The sequence below is a fragment of the Podarcis pityusensis genome (assembly GCF_964106645.2).
Source record: "Podarcis pityusensis genome assembly, chromosome: 2".
NCBI classification, from domain to species: domain Eukaryota; kingdom Metazoa; phylum Chordata; class Lepidosauria; order Squamata; family Lacertidae; genus Podarcis; species Podarcis pityusensis.
The window spans coordinates 4,666,391-4,686,351 of record NC_138029.1 but is presented as its reverse complement, the minus strand read 5'-3'; the positions used below and the strand labels follow the sequence as shown (position 1 = coordinate 4,686,351).

The following is a 19,961-nucleotide window of genomic DNA, read 5'->3' as shown; positions in this document are numbered from 1 at the left end:
CCCATGGGCATCTGGTAGGACAGGATGCTGGACTAGATGGGCCACTGGCCTGATCCAGCAGGACTATTCTTACATGCTTGCCTTGTTCTAAGAGCTTATCAGCTGATAAAATCACATGGATGCTTCAGACGACCTGCACTGTTTATATAGAGCGGCAGCTTCGGAGAAGTTCTAGGACAGCAGGTGTTTTTGTGGCTGTCTGGCATTGAATAGCTGCATGCATTTCTGGCCTGCATCACTGCTTGAATGCAAAAAGTATCAGCTTCAATCTCCAGGTAGCACTGAAACCCTGGAGAGCACTGGTGTGCAGAAGAGAGTGAAACTTGCAGTTCTGAGAGAGAGAAATGGAGCGGTTTTTGGGTGTTGTGTCAGAGGAAGTGCTAGACAGAGGAAGTGTGAGTGACATCCTAGTTGGTGATTTGTGCACTTCCTCTGTCAGGGAGATGCTTTCCTGGCTCCCTCCCAACGCTTGCAGACAGAGGCTCTTGGAAGTGTGAAAGAGATAGATGCAGCACTTTGCAGTTGCAGATCAGGATTAGGGCAAGAAGTTGAGAACTGGACAGAAGCAACAAAGGTGTCCCGACAAGCTTCCCCACTCCTCCTGCTAAGCTTTAACCTACAAGGTTTTGGGCTTGCAAGACTCCCTCACCTTATGAGAATGTTGGGATTGCAAGCATGCCCTCCTTTGGGGCGGGTGGGTCTGCTCCCATCCACAAAAGCAACACCTGGTTCTAGGCATCATGGCTCCACCCTCCTGCTCATCCTGTTCAGTTGCAGCTTCCTCCTTGGCTGATCAAAGGCCAACTCAGCCTCCACTGAGGCTTTTCTGCACCGCCACATGGCAGCAGAGCTGGCACCTCCAGCTTCCAAAGCAACTGAAGTCCGAGTGGAAAGGGGCGATTCTCCCTCCTCCAATCCAGGTGCCCACAATTCTGCACGATAAGCTTCTTCTTCCTCCTCCTCCTCCTCCATCAGAGCCTGATCCTGACAGCACTGCAGGATCATATTTGCATTAATTTTTATTTATGTATATATTTAAAGCATTCCAGTCCTTCTCTTCAACCAAAAGTGGCTCCCCACTGCGCTTATAAATGTCAGTGATAAAGCAGTCCCATCCCTCAGATTTACAATCTAAAAGATTCAACACAAAAGGGAAAGGGATTGGGAGGGCAGAGGAAAAAAGAAAGCTCAGGTATGAAACTACAGAGTTCTTGAAATAATCAATTGAGATGCAAAGATTTCAAGGAGGATCCAAAAGTTGCATGTCTTTCCGCAGAGCAGACTGAGAGGTCATTCTGCAATCCCGTTTCTCTTCCTCTCCAATTGCCTTCGGAATTACATTCTTATGTTAACAAACATTTTCTACAACCATCTGCAAAAAAATGTATTCTTTTGTTTTTAGGGTTCAACTGAAATGAACAGAAATTGAAATCATGGCCAATCAAACTTTACTTGGCACTTCCACAGGTCTTGGCTGGAAATCTTGTTGGCTTCAGTAGAATATATTTTACTTCCATAATTTATTGTGTTTAGGTTTAGGCTGCTAGTTGCTTTGCAAAGGAGATGTTTTTCCCCCAGCTGCTCTGGTTTGGTGTTTGCAAAGTTTTAAAGTCTTTTTGTTGTTGTTACTGGCATTACGTGCAAGTACTTTATAATACAGTACAATCTACCTCCCAAAGGGAGTTGGTAACATTGGCGGCAGGGGGAGAGGCAGGAAGATAAAGAGATGCAAGTATGATTTTTTAATGACATCTGGCATTTGATAGTGTTCAGATTCTTAAAGGACATGACAGTTTAAATCGGCACTTTTCAGTGCAGTAGCAAGATCTGTTACAGAAGGATCACAAATGACATTGTGATTGTTTTCCTTTTCTCGTGAAGATGTTCTGCGATTTGCAGAACGGGACTCCCTAAACATAGCCTGGCACTTCCTGGTAGACAATAGATTTTTGATTAATGCATTTTTATGGCCAAGATGCTAGAATTCATGTCTTCGTGCTTGAGTGGGGGCTGAAAAAGAAGCAGCTTTTGTGGTTTCAGTGTGGGCAAAAAAGGGGAACAATCTGTGTGTTTTGTGCTTTCTGGAAAAGATTGTTAAGAGGTTTAAGGTGGATAGAAGCATTCTATGTGGATTTGGACATTTGGATATCTTATACGTTCAAATTACGATAGGTATATTGATGGTTACTATATTCTCTCAGTGTGAGCTGGTGGGTGTGTTTTCTTTTCACTATTGTTTTGTTTTCTCTGTGTTCCTTCCTTTGTTAATTTGTTATAAAATACTCTTTTGAAAGAAAGGAAAGGCTTTGGGGAGCTTGACTGATGTTGTTTGGAACTGGGAAGCTTGCTCCCCATCTTCTTAACCTATATGTATTCTCAATGTGAGCTGATGTGGGTTTTTCCCTTTTCTTTTTTTCTGTTAAATTTGTTATAGTTTTATTTTAAAAAAGAAAGGGTTTGGGGGAGCTTGATCAATATTGCTTTGAGACGAGCACTGCCACCCTGCTTGGAAGCTTGCTGCCCCTCTACTCAACCTGTATGTTTGCAGAGGCATCATGCATTTTCCTATAAAGGAAAAAAAACCTAATAAATGGCTGTTCTAAAATTCTGTACCTTGGATATGTGAGAGAGAGGTCTGAAACACTGTTTGGGTTCACTGGAGGGGAAATACATTTTCTGCACTTATGCTAATTAACAGGAAGCCTGCAAGTGAGCATTTGTCATATCTTGGTTTCCCCCCTCTTTGAAGATAACATGTATGGCTTGAATTTGGGCTTTTATCTTTTTTTAATGCAGTCTGTTGTTGGAGGGGTTGGTTGCCGGAAGAAGCAATAAAGACAGAGTTTGTGACACTGAGAGGTGTTGGACAGATGAAATGAATTTCAGAGAGTTAAAATCCATGCCCTGGATTCCCTAAACCAGCTACCAACTGCTTGGTCCCTGCCCCCCCCAACGCCCAACACAAAACAGTATTAGGTGTAGTGCTGATTCTTTTCTAAAAGGTCTTTTGTTCATGTGATTTTCTTAATAAATACTAGTAAGTTCAACTTGTGTCAAAATCCTCCATTTGGCCAGTGTTTCCAAGTTGTCAGTGTTTATACTACATTTTTTTTAGATTTGCCTTGAGACAGTCTTTAAACCTCTTTTGTTGTCCGCCAGCATTGTGCTTTCCGTTTTTAAGTTCGGAATAGAGGAGTTGCTTTGGAAGACGATAATCAGGCATCTGCACCAGTCCAAGTCCAAGTTGATGTTGAAGAATCATTGCTTCGACATTGGTGATCTTTGCTTCTTCCAGTACGCAGTGAAATGTAGAAACAGCCAGGCTGCCTTATCTCTTTGAAATTACTTAGAAGGGTGTCTGCACTTTTGTTTCCAGAAATGACTGTATTCCAGAGATTCCAATGCTGAACTTTTAAATCTGTGGAAAGGACAAGGAAAGGACCTTTCATTTGTACTTTGTTTTAAATTACTTACTCCTCTTTTTGTGGGCCTGCCTGCACCCGGGAATGTGATTTAGAGTATTTGCAATCTGTTTGTCTGCTTGGGATGGTGGGAAGGGGCTTTTAGGTGGTGGTGAGGGGCTGCTAGTTGTTTCTTTGTTTGCTTGCTTAAAATTGAATACATGAATATTTGTGTGTATGGAAAAAAGAAGGGTGCCTTCATATTTTCCTTTATAACTTTCTAGTAGGCTTTGAGTCTTATTTCTGCTTCTTTTTTAGTGACAGTTCAGAACCTCTGCCCCCTACAGGGAGGGGCCCTGGTGCAGTTGCCCCATTTGCCCCATGATAAATCTGGGCATAAATGAGAGCTATGTTTACCTGTCTCAAGATTTCCTTGTTTATGCCAACAAACCTTTATTTCATTTCATTTCATTTCATTAAAAAATATTTCCAGCCTTTTTGATGGTGGATTTTGTTGCACAAGTGATAATAGCTGTTGCAATAGTGTGCTATAAATGGCTCTTTATTAAGTACCTCTTAACTGCAGTCTTGCCCCAACTATCTAAATTAGATGGTTTCTGACCCTTTCCCTTGTAATAGTTAATGAGTAAATGTAGTGGCTTGACTTACTGTAAAAGCTTGAAACCGCTACAGGCAGAATCACACATTGAAGTACATCCTGATTGTTTCAGATGCGTCATCGGGAGGCTGACATATTTTTTTAATAGTCAATCATTATTTCTAGTAGCTGGAGGACAGCTAGACCCAGCTGCCTCGTGTTACTCAGAGTTGAAGGAAGACAGCAAAGGGACCAGCCGTGCTTCAGGTGAAGAGGTCAGAATGCTGAGGATGAAATAACTCTGAGACACAAGAGTGTAAAAACATTCCCTAGAATACAGTGCTAATATATACTGAAAAATCTGGACCAAATTATTCAGATACAGTGGTACCTCGGGTTAAGTACTTAATTCGTTCCGGAGGTCCGTTCTTAACCTGAAATTGTTCTTAACCTGAAGCACCACTTTAGCTAATGGGGCCTCCCGCTGCTGCTGTGCCACAGCCACACAATTTCTGTTCTCATCCTGAAGTAAAGTTCTTAACTCGAGGTACTATTTCTGGGATAGCGGAGTCTGTAACCTGAAGCGTATGTAACCTAAAGCATATGTAACCTGAGGTACCACTGTACTCTCCTTGGTCATTTCTGGATAGGGGAGCCCTGCATTTCTTCTTAGTGTGGTACAGCAGCTGGCTCCAGGGACCTCTGGTGAACCAGTGTGGTGTAGTGGTTAAGAGCAGTGGACTTGTAATCTGGTGAACCGGGTTCAATTCCCTGCTCCTCCATATGCAGCTGCTCTTGGGCCAGTCACACTTCTCAGAAGTCTCTCAGCCCCACTCACCTCACAGAGTGTTTGTTGTGAGGGAGGGAGGGAAAGGAGAATGTTAGCCGCTTTGAGACTCCTTCGGGTAGTGATAAAGCGGGATATCAAATCCAAACTCCTCTACCCTGCTTCTGATTTCTTGTTCCTGAATCTTCAGAGAAGCAGGTACCTGGTTTAGGAAGTCAAGAAGGAGCCAGACTGGAGGAAACTGGGCGTCTAAACTGCAGCAATAGAATAATAGAACACTTCAGTGGTTTTACTTAGAGAAGACTTGCTGAAATTAACAAGCCTAACTTAGTCACTCCCATTAATTTCAACTGTTCTGCTCAGACTAATGTTGGCTACACTGAGTGAAGAATTTGAGGCCATCCAGATGTTGTTGGTCTCCAGCTCTGATCAGACCAGCCAGCAAACTCAGCAGTCAGGGATGATGGGAGTTGCAGTCCATGACCACCTGGAGGTCCTCATGTCTTTTGGCCCTGCCATATATGATAGCAAAATAGTTCTAGAATTAGTTGTCAAAGCAGTGAAGCTGACTTTCAACCAGCCAAACTAATGCAATTGGCAGATAAACTCCAGGGCAGTGTTGGGTTGACACACCAGAGAAAACTGGCACACATATAGAGGAAAAAGTGCAGAAAAGACTTTCTATTCTTTGTGGTGTGATCAGTTTTTTTGTCACAGTTCTTGGTTTTGTAGGGAAAGAGTGGGCTGAGGCCTAGCTCATTGGAGGCTTTTTTGGCAGTGAAGAGAGATTTTAGTGCTGTCGGGAAATTGCCAGGATCTGATGAGTAGCATGTGTTACCCATTCCCGCAGCTGGGATGCTGACACTGATTCTCAGACATATGCGTAAACTAAAATAATGTGTGCTTCTGAGAGCAGAGCCATAGCTACGGAGGATGGGGCTAGCCAGGTTTATTGCCCCGGATGAAGCCTCCCAGCATGTGTGTGTGTGTGTGTATGCAAATGTGTGTGGGGGGGTGCCAAACTGGGTCTTTGACCCGGGTGAAATAAAGCCTACTTTTGCCCCTGTCTGAGGGTACTTCTAGCCAATATATTGCAAGGGGCATTAAAGTGCATAGCAGAACTTTATGTTTGCACAGTTAAAGTGGATTAAAACGCTCTGTTGCCCTAGCACAACAGATCCACTTAAAAAAACCAAAAAAGACTTTGCATGGTTTGGAAAGTGACTGGGAAATGATTGAAAAGTGCAGAATGAACAAATGATTATTGGGAAGACATGTAAGCGTCCTGCAAGCAAATTGGGATGGATACAAGACAAATCCTAATGGTTGTTTAACCACCCCATAAGCAAATTGGATTGGATGCTCAGTAAGGACCATCCATAATCTAACCAATGTGTAAGCAAATTAGAATGCTGAATAAATAGGTTGTCTGGAGGAGCTTAGTTGGAGAAACAAGAACTTCTGAATCTTCAGGATAAAGACCTCAGCCACACACTTGCGCTGGTCAGAAATTGTACCTTTAAATCATCAAGTCATCTTGCCTTTTGCTGTGGCAAACCTGCCTGGTGTGAGATTTCTGCTCCTTTCAGGTGTTTGTGGTTCTTCCCCTTTTACTTTTAGTCAGTGCTTAAAATAACATAATTGCTCTACAGGATCTCTTGCAGATCCATTCTTTTGACCCCTTTCATGTAAATTTTTCTTCCCTCTACTTTTTTTGAAAGATGTGTTTTTAAATAACAGGATCAAATGCAAATTTTATCCGAGTGGTAACTGTGTTAGGGTTCATCCACCTGTACCTTTGCTCCACATTTCTAGACACAGGTCCAGGCTTTCCAGGTCCCCCCATTTTTTATTTATTTTTTACCCCAGCGCTTTCCCTGTGAAAACCCGCTGTTTACTGCTGGACTGGAGCAAACAGGAATCTGCAGAAAACCTGAATTGCTGTTTGCTCCGATTCAACGTTCCAGAGTGGGTTTTCTTGGGGGAAGCGGGGGGAGTGCTTGGACATGGACCAGGAAATCTCAGATCTGTGCCTAGAAAGCACAGAGCAGACAGTAAGTGTGGCTGAGCCCTTAGTGCAGTGGTTTTCAACCCGTGTGCCGTGGCATCCCCATTCCTATTTAATTTTGGCGTTCAGCCTTTTCTCACTTTCGTTCTTCTCGCACAAACCAAACTACTGTAGATGACTAGCTGAGCAACTGCGGGGGGGGGGGGGGAGTTTGTAGGGTGAGCCGTGAGAAAATCTTACAAAAAACCAAAAAACCCAACCTGGTCCAGCTCATAGTTATCAAGGCAGTTTTATCTGTTTCCGCCCTGTTCCAATCCTAGGGGTTGGTAAAAAGCCTAGGGATTAAAAACAACACAAATTGCATCGCATGGGGTTGGACTAGATGATGTGCACTGTGCATAGGAATTTGTTCATATTTTTTTCAAAAAATAGTCTGGCCCCACACAAGGTCTGAGGGACAGTGGATTGGCCCCCTGCTGAAAAAGTTTGCTGACCCCTGAACTACGGCTGCAATCTCACCAAGAGATTCCTTCCCCACAGCTTATGGGTGGCAGCTGAGCAACCAAATAAGTTTCATAGCTGTGCAAAGAGCTGAAGGGCAGGTCTCCACCATTCGAGCCCAATGCTTGGCTACTCTGCCACATTGACGTAATATAAATATATTATTGCTATAGCTTCATCTTGAGCTGCTTTCTTGATTTATTAACACTTTTTTTGTTGTGGTGTGTGTGGTGGTTTTGTGCCATGGTAACCTCAAGATTCACACTTGAAGCATAGACCTGGGAGGAGGAGGAGAATCATTAGCAAGTGGGTTTTAAGTAAGTTGAGTCTAAATACATCAGAAAAGCTTGCTAAAAATAACTAAGAAGCACGACAGATTCTTAAATCTACTTTGGGTTGTTTGAAAAGAACTCTGCTTAACTCTCATGGGAAGGCTTGTTTTTGGAAAACATGAGGAAGGGCACGTCGGCAAGATAATTTTAACATAGAACAGCTGTAACATCACGATGTACTCTCAAGTCAGGGGCTATTTGTGGGTGAAGTGTATAGAGCCTAATCAGGGCTAGGGAGGTGTGTGTATGCAATTCGGATGCACAGCATTTGCCAAGTGACAACTTTCCACAGTGTACATTTAACTGATCAGCAAATGGATTATCTCTGAGCCAAACTCGATGTTAGAAGGAAATGCTTGAGCATGTCTCCCAGTGGAAGTTCTAAAGCTGAAAAGGTATCTGTGGGAGGCTGTCAGGTTGAGCAGAAGACATCAAGGGTGGTGCGCTTAGGGTGGCCATGAGTCCTGCTTTACAAAGGGCAGTTCTCTTTTTGAAGGGCTGCCAGAAAGCTCCCCTCCCCATTCCCAAACTGCCTACCAGGACTGGAAAAGGGTTTTGCCATTCCTCTTTTGGATTTCTGATGAAATGCAGAAGGGTGGCAAGGAAGTCCTTCACCACTTGGCAGGATAACTGCTTTATTTATAGGAGTATAAACCACCAACTCATAGAAAAATATGGTGGTGTGCATCCTCATCAAACTAAAACATCATTCAAATTTATAAAAGGCAGGAAATTTGTTCACTGGATATGCCCAGTGGAGTAGACGTACATCTTGGGTTTCAGTGCAGGGGTTGGTTTTTGGAAGTGGGGGAACCTACATTAGCTGTGGAAGCTCTAGGCTCAACATAGTCAAATGCCGGGCTTGTTATTTTCTTGAGTCCTCTGAAAACCTTTTGACTTCCCTGCCATAAACCATCAGTCCCTCCACCCACATCCCTAAGGAATTGGCTCTGGCATACTTCATCAGCTTTCTTTTCCTGATTTGGGTGGAGCTTCGCCTTGCCCTACCTGCACTTTGACCTTTTTCTTTAATCATGCAAACTCAGTCCCTTTAAAAGCAGGTGCACCTGCACCCAGTTGGCAACTGACAGTAGAGGAGGTCTGGTGGAGCTGGTCTGCCGCATCAAAGCCAATGGAGTGAGCTCTTCTACCCAGCCATCCCACTGCACGCTTCACAGTTGATGTATGTGTCCCTATCCAGCCACAGACCCACATAAGTCTGTGCAGGACAAGTATCTCTCATGCAAAAAGCCATGGGGAGGGAATGCTTAACCCTTCCCCTTCTGAGACTCTCCTCCCAAATGGGTCCAGAACCCTAAAGCAGCTTATGCAGGGAGTTTTAGGGGGAAATGGGTAGGGAGGGAAGTCGGAGATGGAGAGCCTTCCCCTGCTTGTTGCTGTACTTCAACTCCCATCATCCCTGACCGTTGGCTATACTTGCTGGCATTGATAGTCCAGCAACAACTGGAGGGCCAAGGGTTCCCCAGTTCTGGGTTAAGTATTTCCTTCTTCCGCTCCTTGTGTTCCGCAGCCCATTGTGGCACATGGTTGCGGTGTAACATGGAATATGCAATCCTTGGTATTTCCTTACAAGTCTTGCTTTCTTTTCTTACTTATTTGCATCCCATCTTTTCCATCATGGGACCCAAGGTGGCATGTATGTGATGCTCAGGGCCAGGCGCTGGGTGACCAGACCCAGAACTGCTTAGTTTCAGCAAGGTGCTAGCTTCATAGAATCATAGAATTGTAGAGTTGGAAGGAATCTTAACTAAAGCATCCATGGCAGATGACCATAATAAATAATAATAATAATAATAATAATAATAATAATAATAATAATAATTTATTTATTTATACCCTGCCCATCTGGCTGAGTTTCCCCAGCCACTCTGGGCGGCTTCCAATCAAGTGTTAAAAACAATACAGCATCCAACTCTCGCTGAGCCAACTGAAGCCATTGGCGGTGGAGGGAGGAGCTTCTCCAGGGTGGGAACTAGGTGGGGTTTCGGAGTGGCACGGGGTTTGCTGTGTGAGACAGTGTGCTGGATTAGATGGGCCTTTGGCCTGATCCAGCAGGGCTCTTCCTATGCTCAGAGCAAAGGAGGCAAGAGATGAGGCAAGGTAGTGCAATAAGCTATTCAGACTGGAGAGTTACAGAAGTTTATGTAGATAGGGTTGCCATGCAGCCTGCAAATGTTGTGGTTTCTTTGTCCACACCCCCGCCCCCCGCCCCGTCTCCTTCCTGTTGTGTGACACTTGCTCACTGCAGCAGCTGAGGGAGGAGTAGGGTGGAAGTGGGTGGGGGAGAGGTGCAGATGACAAGACCGGAGGAGGAACAGACTTCGCTGCATTGCTTTCCTGATACATTTGGGGGATTTAAATGTACAGGACAGATCTCTCTGGATTCTAGGCTTATAACCTTGTATGTATGAGTGAGTAGCATGGTGCAAGTCACCTGACATCCTAACCCAGAAGAAAATAATCCTAGATTCTCCTTTTTCTGTCTTACTATATTGGGGCTGAAGGAGTGGGGTACTGAGACCTGTTTTCCTTAGCCCTTTACCTCATGTACAGAGTGTACACTTAACACTCCATTTGCATTAACTATTCATCCTCTTAAAGTCTTGATTCCTAGTTTGTTAGTCCTCCCCCCCCACCCCCCGCTTAGAGTTTCTAGTGGGCTAAAGCAGGAAATCTAAGAGATCTGCTACAGGACAGTAACAAGAGCTTTTATTTTACAGTATTTTAATTGATTTTATTATTTGCTCCCCTAGGCAAGGGTGTGCAACAGGCTCAGAGGGGGATGGTGGGGCAGGAGAGACTATTGCTGCATCCTATTTTGCTGGTACTGATCTGTTAAATCTCCAGATTACAACCTGGCAGCTCTACTCTAGTTTTTCTTCTTGTTTACACTGGGAAGAACTGCTCCCTGCTCCATAGAGAGAAACAAAAAACTGCTTTAGTTCTAAACTTCTTTCCAGGAGTACTGAATTGTTTGGTTAGGTGTCTTTCCAGGAGTTATTCGTGCTCCTTTCCAAGAGCTGCAGTGTGAGCTTGAATGCTCTTCAGCTGAGGGATGGTGTGGAACTTTGCCTACTGATGTACATAATTTGAGAGGTGAATGTCCACTGTGGAATCCAGCTTGCCATGTTTTGTTTAGATGTGCAGTCTTCTCTCTTAGATCCAGCTTCAGGGAAACCAGCTTTTTCTAGCTGTGCATATAGGGATGCTGGGGATTCAGTTCAGTTCACATTTTAATACAAAATTCCCTCATCCTCACTTTCTGGAACATTGTGCAAAGTGAAACTCAGTTATCCTTAAAATGTTGCCCTTGTCTGAATTTGTGATGCAGTTCTCCAGCCAAGGAATGTGTCCAAAAATGCATATGCTAAGGTGCATATGCCTAGGACCCACATCCCTACGGGACCGCCTCTCCTGGTCTGCCCCGCAGAGGACCTTAAGGTCCACAAAAGACAACTTTTTGGAGGTCCGAAGTCACAAGGTGGTTGGATTGGTCTCAACTAGGGCCAGGGCCTTTTCAGTACTGGCCCCGACTTGGTGGAATGCTCTGTCACAAGAGACTAGGGCCCTGCGGGACTTGACAGCTTTCCACAGGGGCTGCAAGACAGAGCTGTTCTGCCTGGCCTTTGGTTTGGACTCAGTCTGACCCTTATGTTTCCCTCCCCTTGCGGTTTTGAGCTATGGGCTACTTTTAAAATGAGGCTGCATTTTAAATTGGTCTTTTCCCCCCTATTATGTTTGTTGTAATTTTACTGGTGTTATCTGCCCTGAGCCTGGCTCTGGCTGGGGAGGGCGGGGTATAAATAAAATTTATTATTATTATTATTATTATTATTATTATTAATGGGTGCATAAAAATGCATATGTTAGTGAAAATAATATACAAAACTGCATTGCATATGGGGAATTACTTGCAAAAATGTGTATATTGGAGAAAATTGTATACAGAAGTATGTGTATCAGAGAAATAAACAATATAATGCTGATGAGTTCTCATGAGCTTTTTAAAAACAATGCAAACTGATGTGGAAATGCGGAGAACTCCGTTTAAGATTAGAACAATTAAAAAATCTGAAATTGACAGATTTGTCCACACCCTGGTGCAGAAAACCAGCTGATTGTAAACTTCATGATATCACTAACTCACCCCAGAGACCACAAACAGCAGCAGTTTTCCATCATTTTAAAAATGAATTCCCAGTCATTCGGACTCTGCTGGGCAACAGCACGGCACAAAGGGCCTCCGCAGCAGATCTCAGTGCAGGATAATATTGGGGGGGGGTGCTGCTTCAGATAACTGGATCCTAAGTTATTTAGGGTTTTACACATTGGCACCTTGCATTGGGCTCAGTGGTGAACCTGGTGCAGTTGTGTTGATTTGCTGTGCTTTGTTCATTAGCTTTCTGCAGGGCATCCAACCCCCCCCCCACCCCCCCGTCCATATCATCCTGAATTTTTCCTGTGGTTCCTCCTCCTTTTTTGGATCACAGACAAATGGAAGAATAGCACCATCTGTGCAAGTGTAAATGCCTTTAGCACTACTCATGCCTTTTTTAAAAGGTGAGGTTTTGACGTGGGCAGTGGCCTGTTCAGAAAGTGAACTCATCATAGCTCAACACAAATTCAGTATGACATTTTGGGGGTGGGGTGGGGGGTTTCCATTTGATAACTGTTGTTTGGTTTCTTTAACCTGTCTTTTAACTATTTCTAGAATGCTCTTCTGGCAAATATACATACATACATACATACATACACACACAGTACTATAACACCATCACCCTATAGCACTATTGTGCATTATATAGCATTATCAAACTATAGCAACATAATAACTTAACATTAACATTAACCCAGTATGGTGTTATAGTGTTATACTATACGTGGGAAAGTAATAATTATCTTTAATTATCTTTTAAGATAATTAAAAGATTGATAAAACTCTTCATGGGGTTTTTCAAAAAACAAAATCAAACTAAGTTTTACTCAGAGTTGACCCACAAAAATGAATGGATCTAAGTTAGTCATGCTCATTCAATTCAGTGGGTCTCCTCTGCGTTATACTAGCATTGTGTACAGCCTTCAAGGAGGTTATAAAATGGCTCTTAGAAGGGAAAAGGGTTGGAGTGAAGTTAACTGGATAAAAAATAGTTGAAAACCTACTAATGCATGTATGCAGCATTATTATTATTATTATTATTATTATTATTATTTTCAGTCTGAGCTGTTGAAAAACTTCTAAGGAGAGGGAAAGGATGACATTCCACTTCTGTTACTGCCAAGTGTTATAAACTGGACAGATTTGTTTTTCCAACTAGGAAATTTACAGACTTTGCTGATATTGTTAGTGACTCCATAAAACATCCCTTGGAAAGACTTTGCACTGGATTTGTAAACTGATCCATTTTTAAACACAGGGTCAGTCACCTTATCATAATAAGTGTCCTTTTCCCAAAGTAGTTCAGATTACAGTTTACATAAATGCATTGATATCGTGAGACTGAAATACAGTAAACTAAAGGGACTTATATACTGTATTTAAAAACAGCTTAGGGATTATCCACATCTCTGTTTGTCCCTTTGCTTTCCTCTGGGAAAACCCGCGGCTTAGCAACTGGGTTTTCAACAGATTGCCTTTAGCTCCGATTTAGCACTTTTCTGGAGGAAAGGGGCAAGGCAAAAGCAAAACCAATCATCCCGTGGCCAGAAAGCGAGCAAGTGGAAAACTTGGCCCCGTGCTTTCCAGGCATGAGACAAGCAGAAATGTGGACCAGCTCTCAGTTACAATAGGACAGAATGCTAGCATCAGGTTTCTGTTCCCACTGGGCAGGGGCTTACCAAGGGGTTGGCCAGGTTGGCCCCCACCAACAGTGCAGGTCCGGGGGTGCACAAAAACTGACATCTCAGGTATAAGTCAGCCTCCCGTGTTCCTATTGTGGATATAAACACTGTCATAGATGGCCTATTGGGGGGGGGACGCGTGATGTTGGGGAAAGAGGCCCTTTTTTAGCAGTAAACAATACATTCTCAGATTGGCCAGTGTGACGTAGCTTCTCTTGAGTGTGGTGACAGCCAACTTCTACTTTTCCCACTGCAGATGACGAATTCCAAGATGTCCCTGTGGAGCCTTGTCTCTGACATGCCTCCAGAGCTATTCAGTGGCCTCTTTGAAGAATTTCCTCGAAGCCTGCGATGCCTACTGGGGGACTGGTTAGAAAACCAGCCTTGGTAAGTCTACAGAGGAGCATTGTTCGAAAACAGCTTTGTTTTCTCCAGACAAACTCCCAGCACTGCTATTCATTCCCTCATCTCATCCCGCACAACTGTTCTTCATATACAGATTGAAGTGAAGACGTGTCCTTGTAGGGCTTTCCCTCTTTGCAGTTTATTATTTTATTTATTTATAGAAATATTTGTATACTGCTGTGTCATAAAAATATATCATAGTGTTTTACAACAATATAAAAACAAAAAACCAGTAGTTTTACCATCAGTGAATTAACTCAGGGTAAGATGTTGCAATGTGATGTCATCCCTGTACCAGGGGTTAGGTCAGTTTTCTTAAAGAAGCTTTCCCCAACCTAGTAGCCTCCTGATCTTGTTGGACTCCCAACTCCCATTGGCTGCAGTCAGCATGGACAGTAGTCAGGGATGATGGGAGTTGTAGTCCCCATCTGGAAGTCTGGGGAAGTCTGCTGAAATGGCTCTTCAGCTGCACAAGAACATTATGCAGGTCCAGCTTCTCCAGACCTGCTCCTTTGGCCAGCAGACAAAGGCTGTAATGCTATACAGGTTTACCTAAGAGCAAGTCCCACTGAACTGAAGGGGGAGGGCTTCTTTCTTCTTTCTTTTAAAATATTTAAAATTGATTTTCAGAACAAATAACAGTTATAAAGCAACTGCAAGCAGAACAACAAAGTGCAGTACTCCAGTTCCAAAAAACATACATTGTAAAACTTTTTATAAAAGAATGGTAATGGTTTATTGAATTTTTACAGATAAATTGTAAACAGATAAGAACATTGGCAGGATTATTGTAATAACCTGCAGTTTCATAAGAGTATATATTCAAAGAAGATGAATAAATGAGCAAATTAAACTACCGTAATTTGAATATGCAGAAGATATTAAGAGTAAATTTAAGGAACCACAGAAAGAGGGGGAAGGAAGTTAAGTTTTGAAATGTCATAATGCTTGTAAAATTAGTGAAATGTATAAACCTAAAAAGTATATATATATTTTTAAAAAAACCCAAAAACATGCATTATCAAAATTACATTCCTGTAAACAAAAAAAGCAGTCATTTTAGCTCCCCGTTGTACATCATCCTCCCTCATAGGTGGGCTGTTAGGTCCAGAACCTCTCCCCACAGATACATGCGATGCTGGAGGAAGGCCCAAATAACATGTTCATTTTTACATAACTGAAAAAGGAAACCACACTTTTTTCATACTGGTCCTTTTTTGACTGGGATTTACTTCAGAGTAGACAGGTATAGGCATACTGTTAGTGTTGTGTAGCCTTAGGCTGTGTACACATCATACATTTCCCTTGGAAATGAGGACCTGACAGGAATAATACTACTTGAGCCTAAAGAGGGCAATAATTGGGGGGGGGGGGGTTGTTTTTCTCATTGATTTTATTATTTACTTTGTGGTGTTCTGTATTTTTATGTTGTGAACCACCCTGAGATCTTCAGATGAAGGATGGTATACAAATTTAGATAATTGATTAATAATTTTGAGGACATTTAAAGAATCCTAGGACCCTCACAAAGCCACAATTCCCAGCACCCTTAACAAACTACAGTTCCCAGGATTCTTTGGGGGAAGCCATGTGGTTTATTATGGTGTGTACAGAGCCTCAGAGAGTTGTCCTTTCTCCAGTGGCTGGCTGTGTAGGAATGCCTTTGGCAAAAAACAAAAACTCTTCATGTTTTGTTGCTTGAGAGAAATGGGGCCTATTAGGTGATGCGGTGGCTTGGACAAAATTTTGAAAAGGAAGGAGTGGGTGGATTTGGCTGTGGAATAATGACCTACAAGTCTCCAATTCTCCTTCTCTCTTTCTCATCCTGTCCCCACTCCTGCTTGCCCCAACTATCCTGGTCTCCTCAGGGAATTCATCAGCAGCTCAGACACCTTCTGTGCGGTTCTTGCTGACAGGCTCCTGTCTGCCATGGTGGAGAGACTGCAAGACCTAGCCAACAAAAACTGCCAGGCTGGCCCAATGCTTCAGGTCATTGCCAATATCGAGGTATGTAGGAGACTGATGTCTGCTGAAAAAGGCCCGCGCTGGAGAGGGGCAGATCAAAACAGGGCCTTCCACTCTGCCAATTTTATCCTCTTACGTTACCTTCTTGTCCCTTTTCGTGGACAACGCAGCAGTTTGTTATACTGGAACACCTAATGAAGGTGTGTTTTTCAAAACTTTAGGAAAGTTAGCCTTTGGTAACTTAGGAACAGGGTGGATTTGATGACTGAAAAGGATTGCTGTCTTAGGATTGCTGAATACCTCCCCAAGCAACCTCCCCCTCATGGGGGAAGGAAAGGTAAACCCACTGAAATAAATGAGCCTAACTTAGCCATTTTAGTGGGTCTGCTCTGAGCATGACTAGCATTGGATACAACCCTTTGCCAATTATGTGCTAAGTTTCCAGGCTTTTGAGAGCCAGTTTCTTAGGCAAGGTGTGACATAATAAACAATGGTGGGCTTACAGCTTGCAGTATGGGTTCACTTTTGGGGAACATGACCCACCCCAGCTTGTTGCCTCCGAGTGCCCTTCCTTCCCAGGGTCGCTAAGGGAGTGCTGGAGAACCTGTGGCCTTCCATCCAGATGTTGCTCTACTCCAGCTCCCTTTAGCCTCTGTCAGCTTGCCTAACAGCCAGGGATGATGGGAGTTGTAGTCCAACAACATCTGTAAGGCCGCAGGTTCCCCATTCTTGTCTATACAGCAATTTCAGTCCATTCTTGTGATGGGGATAAACCATGGGACAACCTCACAGGTGGCTTGAGGCACAAGCATTAACAACATTTGTCTTCTTCCCAATAATTCTAGAATAGATACCGGAGAGAGCCGCTGCAGTTGGTGGGGTCTATAAAAAGAATCTTAGAGGGAGAGCAAGCAGCAGCCCAACAGGTAAGAGGAATGGCCAACGTGTGGCGGCTGGTCCTTTCTTTCTTTTACATCTGGGCCCTCAGGCTGAGACTCTTCTGATTGCTTGTGGCCACTGTTTTGTAGGATCACTGCAGCTTCACTGCCCAGTTTACCCTAGTTCTTCAGCATGTCACGAAGCAATAGCTATTTAGCTATTAAAAATGTAGAAGATGGAAGCAGGAAGTGCCACGTCTCACTTTTGCTTCTTATAGTTTCAGAATGTGGCCCTCTTCATCCAACGCCAACGGGAAGAATTGAGGTTTATATTCAGTCTGCAGAAGCTGCAATACAGAGTGCAGGAGATTCAGGCGCTCCGGGAGAGCTTGAATCAGATGAACGGCAACGCAAGAGGTGAGGAGGTAGAGATGAACGCTGCCAGGTTTGAGGGTACACAGGGACAGGTGCCTTCTTCCACCATCACCTCACTTTGGCCACCCTCTTCTTCTCTCCCCCTGATGCCTCCCCCTCACTGCTCCAGTGCCCTCATAGGCCCCACAACCCCAAAGGTTGGCTGAGCAAACTTGCCACTCTTGCATTGGGGCCAGAAATGGCTTACCTTAAAATGGCAGTTGTTCCATGCTAATGCTGCTGGCTTTCTGTGCTGTATGGGAACACCCTGGGATGCAAAGAGTCCTGGACTTGATCACTATACAGTGGTACCTCGGGTTACAGATGCTTCAGGTTACAGACTCCGCTAACCCAGAAATAGTCCCTTGGGTTAAGAACTTTGCTTCAAGATGAGAACAGAAATCGTGCGGCGGCAGCGGGAGGCCCCATTAGCTAAAGTGGTACCTCAGGTGAAGAACAGTTTCAGGTTAAGAATGGACCCCCAGAATGAATTAAGTTCTTAACCCGAGGTACCACTGTAGTCAGTCTTAATGTCACAATTGTAGAGATAAAACTGTTGAGAGGTGTGGAAGGATGGCGAGGATGGGCAGTGCTGATTTTGATTTCTTACTCCCCCTTCACCATAAGGATACATGCAGTTTTAAAATAGAACAGTAAAAAGAGATTTAAACAAATTACTGAAGATCCTAGACACTGCAAGAGAGAGGCTTCCCTTTCTAGCTGTGCTTGCTTGACCACAAAATTCACCAGATCTTCTTTTGTGGCAAGGTTTGCTACCCTTTCAACCTGTATGAAATCAAGGACTTATTGTGAAAAAAAATTATTGGCATCCATCTGTCTCCAGAGACAGTGGAAGAGTGCAACTTCAGGGGCAAGTCAAACTGTTGGGAGGTTACAGAGCCTACTGTGGCTGTAGAGACCAATACGGGAGTGACACGTTTTGTTGCAGCTGGGGCAGATGAAAGCATCAGGTTTCGCTGTTACAGGTGCACCGTGGCGTTTCTTCTCTCTGCTCTGCTCTCAGCAGCCATTCCTCCCCTGGTCACTGCTGTCTGTCTCCAGGCCCTGTGATCTTCTGTGAACAAATATAATACTGGCTATCAAATAATACCACATTATTTTAGATTATTAAATATATAGAGAGAGCACAGGGCACAATTGTTGAGCAGTAACCATAGCTCCTAGTTAGGGAATTGGCGTGGGTTTTTTGGTCAGTATGGAGATAGCAAGCAAAATTCCAATATAATTAGATTTCTGTAAAATATATCTCATGATGCTTTTTGCTGACCTGCACAAGCCTTTCCCTGCCACAAAGGTATATTTTTGAAACAGAATGTAATTCTGAACCTCATCATGCACCCACACATTTTTCTGCTTGCCCAGCAGAAAACTGCTACGCTTTGCCCACAGAGTATTAGGAACAGGAAGTGGCTGGGCAGAGCAATCATATATGCCGGTTATGCTGGGGGAAGGGAGTAAGTCCTTGCCTTGTCCTTCTGTGATAACTTAACTTAGTTCTTCTGCAGACGCTAATATGATTTTACGGTCTTCAGTTCCTTTGCAGCTGAACCTGCAATTTTCACCCCAGGAGAACCTGCAAGAAAGTGTGAGTAACCCATTCATGATGGTGGTCCATTCATTCTGCAGACACCATTCTTGTTTGATGAATGGATTTTGTTTAAAAGATTTATATCTTTCCATCACCTAGATTGGGGAGAAGGAACCTGTGGCCCTTCATAAGAAGTGAGCCACAGGAGTACTTTGCCATGGAAGTCATGGGCTGCACACTGCCTTGTCACACGGCGCAGGGAGGAGCGAGGCCAAAATTTGATGCCCCCTCCATCATTCACACAGCCTTCCCAAAGCTGGCTAAGTGAGGTGCCAGGCTTTGGGAAGAAGGCATGAGGCTCTGGCAAGGTCCTAGAGTCCTCCCATCTCCTTCCCCAAGCTGGGAAAATGCTAAGTAGGCTTTGGGAAGAACCAGGAAGCCTCTGGGACCCTGTCAGAGCGCTCACTCCTCCTTCCCAAAGCCCAGCTGAGGAAGAGGAGTCAAATGTTTCTGAGAGCCTCCAAAAAAGGTTTCAGTGGCCGCATGCAGCCCTTTGGGCCACGCCCTAAACCACCTTGATTTAACCCCTGGACACACAACATGCAAACAGATTGGTGCCGAATCATTTACTTATTTATATCCCTCCTTTTAGGATACAGGTCCTGTGAAGGTGACAAGTAACTTTCAGATACATTCTTTAAAGCCACAATAAAGGATACCATCATACCATAAGTCACCAGGACTCTCCCCACAGGGCAGTTGGTGGCAGATGGCTCTGTGGTTGGGGGAAGTAGTCTACTGGGAACACACTCCAAGATCTTTTTTGCCTGGTTCCCTTTCTTTGAGACCACCACCCTGTTGTGTGGCACATCTGATTTATGCCTCAACAGCATTTGTTGTCTTCTTCATGCCTACCAACCTATTTGTCTCTTGTTTCAGTCTCTCCAAAATCTTCAAAATCTGTTCCTGAAAACAGCTAATGAACTAGAAGGTGCAAAGAAAATGGTGCTGATGAGACTTATGATCTGGAAGAGGCAGCAACAGCTGGCTGGGAATGGAACTCCCTTTGATGAGGACTTGGCTCCACTCCAGAAAAGGTGAGTAGTGCAGGGAGAACTTAGTTAGTGCATAACTTCATTTGGGGAACTACTATTTTGGCACTGTTGGGAGTTTCTTCCAACTCATGTTGCAAAGCCAGTCATATTGTTAGTGCTGATGGCGAGGAAGCTTGAGGTCTAAATGTGCTTATGGCCCTTTCGTGCTG

The 19,961-nt window shown here is 43.9% G+C and overlaps 1 protein-coding gene across 3 annotated transcripts in view; it reads left to right on the top strand.

The window, feature by feature from the left end:
• Positions 1–19,961, top strand: part of STAT6 (signal transducer and activator of transcription 6) — a 55,344-nt gene that overhangs the window by 10,893 nt on the left and 24,490 nt on the right. For 2 of the 3 annotated variants that reach the window (XM_080995544.1, XM_080995543.1), the window contains exons 2-7: positions 13,743–13,873; positions 15,760–15,898; positions 16,702–16,782; positions 17,013–17,151; positions 18,702–18,754; positions 19,637–19,794. In XM_080995544.1, the coding sequence (XP_080851670.1) occupies positions 13,743–13,873; positions 15,760–15,898; positions 16,702–16,782; positions 17,013–17,151; positions 18,702–18,754; positions 19,637–19,794 (701 nt within the window). Of the gene's footprint in view, positions 1–7,589; positions 7,613–13,742; positions 13,874–15,759; positions 15,899–16,701; positions 16,783–17,012; positions 17,152–18,701; positions 18,755–19,636; positions 19,795–19,961 lie in introns of those variants that run through there. The other variant, XM_080995545.1, reaches the window with a different exon arrangement.